Source organism: Temnothorax curvispinosus, unplaced genomic scaffold (assembly GCF_003070985.1).
Source record: "Temnothorax curvispinosus isolate PA1 unplaced genomic scaffold, ASM307098v1 QBEX01000284.1, whole genome shotgun sequence".
Classification (NCBI taxonomy): domain Eukaryota; kingdom Metazoa; phylum Arthropoda; class Insecta; order Hymenoptera; family Formicidae; genus Temnothorax; species Temnothorax curvispinosus.
In genome coordinates, this window is record NW_020210064.1 from 1 (window position 1) to 2083 (window position 2083).

General features: G+C 38.7%; 1 protein-coding gene across 1 annotated transcript; it reads left to right on the forward strand.

The window, feature by feature from the left end:
* The first annotated feature begins 269 nt into the window (after positions 1-269).
* On the forward strand, positions 270-1234 carry LOC112452260. Its single transcript, XM_025012381.1, has one exon. The coding sequence runs from the start codon at positions 286-288 to the stop codon at positions 1102-1104; it is 819 nt and encodes a 272-aa protein (XP_024868149.1). The 5' UTR covers positions 270-285; the 3' UTR covers positions 1105-1234.
* The last annotated feature ends 849 nt before the right edge of the window (positions 1235-2083 follow it).

Below are 2083 nucleotides of genomic sequence, written 5' to 3' on the forward strand. Positions count from 1 at the left end.
ATTTTGCCGTACAAAAAAAAAAATAAAAATACTCTCGAATATTACAAAACATAACGACGTGTGTAAGTTCGAACTGCGTAAGTTCGAAATTAATTAATTGAGAATGTGCAAACAATTCTCAATTTCTTTAGTTATCGTGATTGCGGAATCTTATCTTGATCTTATCTTCCACGTCATCGTAAATATTGTGTAGCTGTCGAGTGTAGCTCTTTCATACAGTTATATAATAGATACATATAATTTTTGAAATTATTATTTTTGTTAGAGAACAAAATTCACGGTCACATGGAAGTCAAAGTGGAGCCGACCCTTCAATGTTACGTCGAGGAGGAACATGAGAATAGCTTTTCGAGTTTGGAGAACGCTAGCACGATACCGTCAAGCGTCGACGTGGGCGCGCTGAATCTGTGGACCAGCAAGGCCACCACATGCCTGATCAGCCAGTACAAGAAGTATCGATCGCTGGTCGGGCAATCGACGCAGATCAGGAGTCTGCGGGAGATGTTCGAGATGATATCGCTGGAGATGCAGAATTACGGGTTCTACTTCAGTCCGCAGAAATGCGAGAACAAGTGGCGGGTTCTCGAGCGTAAGTACAAGAACCTTGTGTTCCGCGAGCGGCTGAAAAAACCGGGCAGGATGCGACACTACGGACAGTGGGAGCACAAGCGCGCCTTGGACGAGATTTTCAACGAGAAGAAGAGACACGTGTATCTGGAGGTGAACGAGCAGCCGCAGCCACCAAGCGGACCGGCGAAGTATCCCTTGATTCTGTCGAAGCCCGGCTGCGATCAAGGCAGCGACTCGCCTGGCGATCGGCAACGCGAGGATCCTCTGGCGCCCACGACCAACGAGAAAGACGGCGATACGTTGGATCACAAACAAATCTTGACGACACTGTTTGATAAATTTATAGAAGAAATGGGAAAGAACTTCGCTCTGGTTGAAAAGAACAAGGAGAGGCGGCACAAAGAGAAAATGGCCGTGAGACATAAGGAATTGGAGCTGAAGAAGCAGCTCCTCAAATTGAAGGAACAGAAGATGGAATTGCAAAGGTGCCAAATGATTGCTGCCGCGCAAAACTTGCGTTTGAATATGAAATAATGCGCTTAATGTCGCGGACACGGATATAATTTATATATATTTTATATTAATGTTATAATAAGGTTCTTTTATGTATGTTCTTTGTACGTTAAGTTGCAAATTAAATAAAAAGCGATATTTTTTTTAATTATATGATTGTGTATAGCAACGCATTAAAATTGACGGTCTTGTAGATATCACGTTTTATTTTTGGCATGGCGTGCTTTTCTTATCGCAGTATCATTGTAGTATTAGAGTAGCTTTGGATTCAAACATGTATCTCATACCTCATATCTGCTTCTTCAGATGGCAGTACACGCTGAAAGTCACGAGTGAATGTTGTAATTTAAAATGTTGAGCTGAATAGCGCAAGCTATACTTAACTCGACTGCACTTTTTACATTTAATTAGAAAAAAGGAAAAGAGTGATTGCATGTGCAATAATCTATGAAATACTATTAAAGACAGTCCTGAGAATTCCTGATCGTCAAGTAATCTCCATGATTCAATGGCCGATCGTCGGTAATAATAATAATAAACACATGTCGATTTAAAATTAGCTACGTTAATATTTTTAAAATTTCTTCAAAATTTTGGGTCAACGCAGTTTTTAAAAAAATTGGGCTTGCTTCAATGATAAAATTCCCAAACAAAAATAACATTTCCCACGTTATCCTCTAAACTTGCTAGGTGTTTCTTAATTCAACCGTGATATTTATTGGGAGGGCGTTAGTGTACAGAAAATTATTTAAATTATGGAAAAGATTAGCAATCTTTAATATCGTAAAATTACAAATTTTTCTATAACAATTTTGATTGGATTAATGACTAAACGACAATAAAAGAATTTTTACGCTTATTCTGTTTTCGTTTTCTGACGATGTGCTGCATTACCAGCTATCGATTGAAACGAACAGCGAAGCATTAATTAGAAGGAGAATTAACAGGATAAAATATTTTCCATAATTATAAATCGCGTTTGTAAAGTTATCGTTCGTAA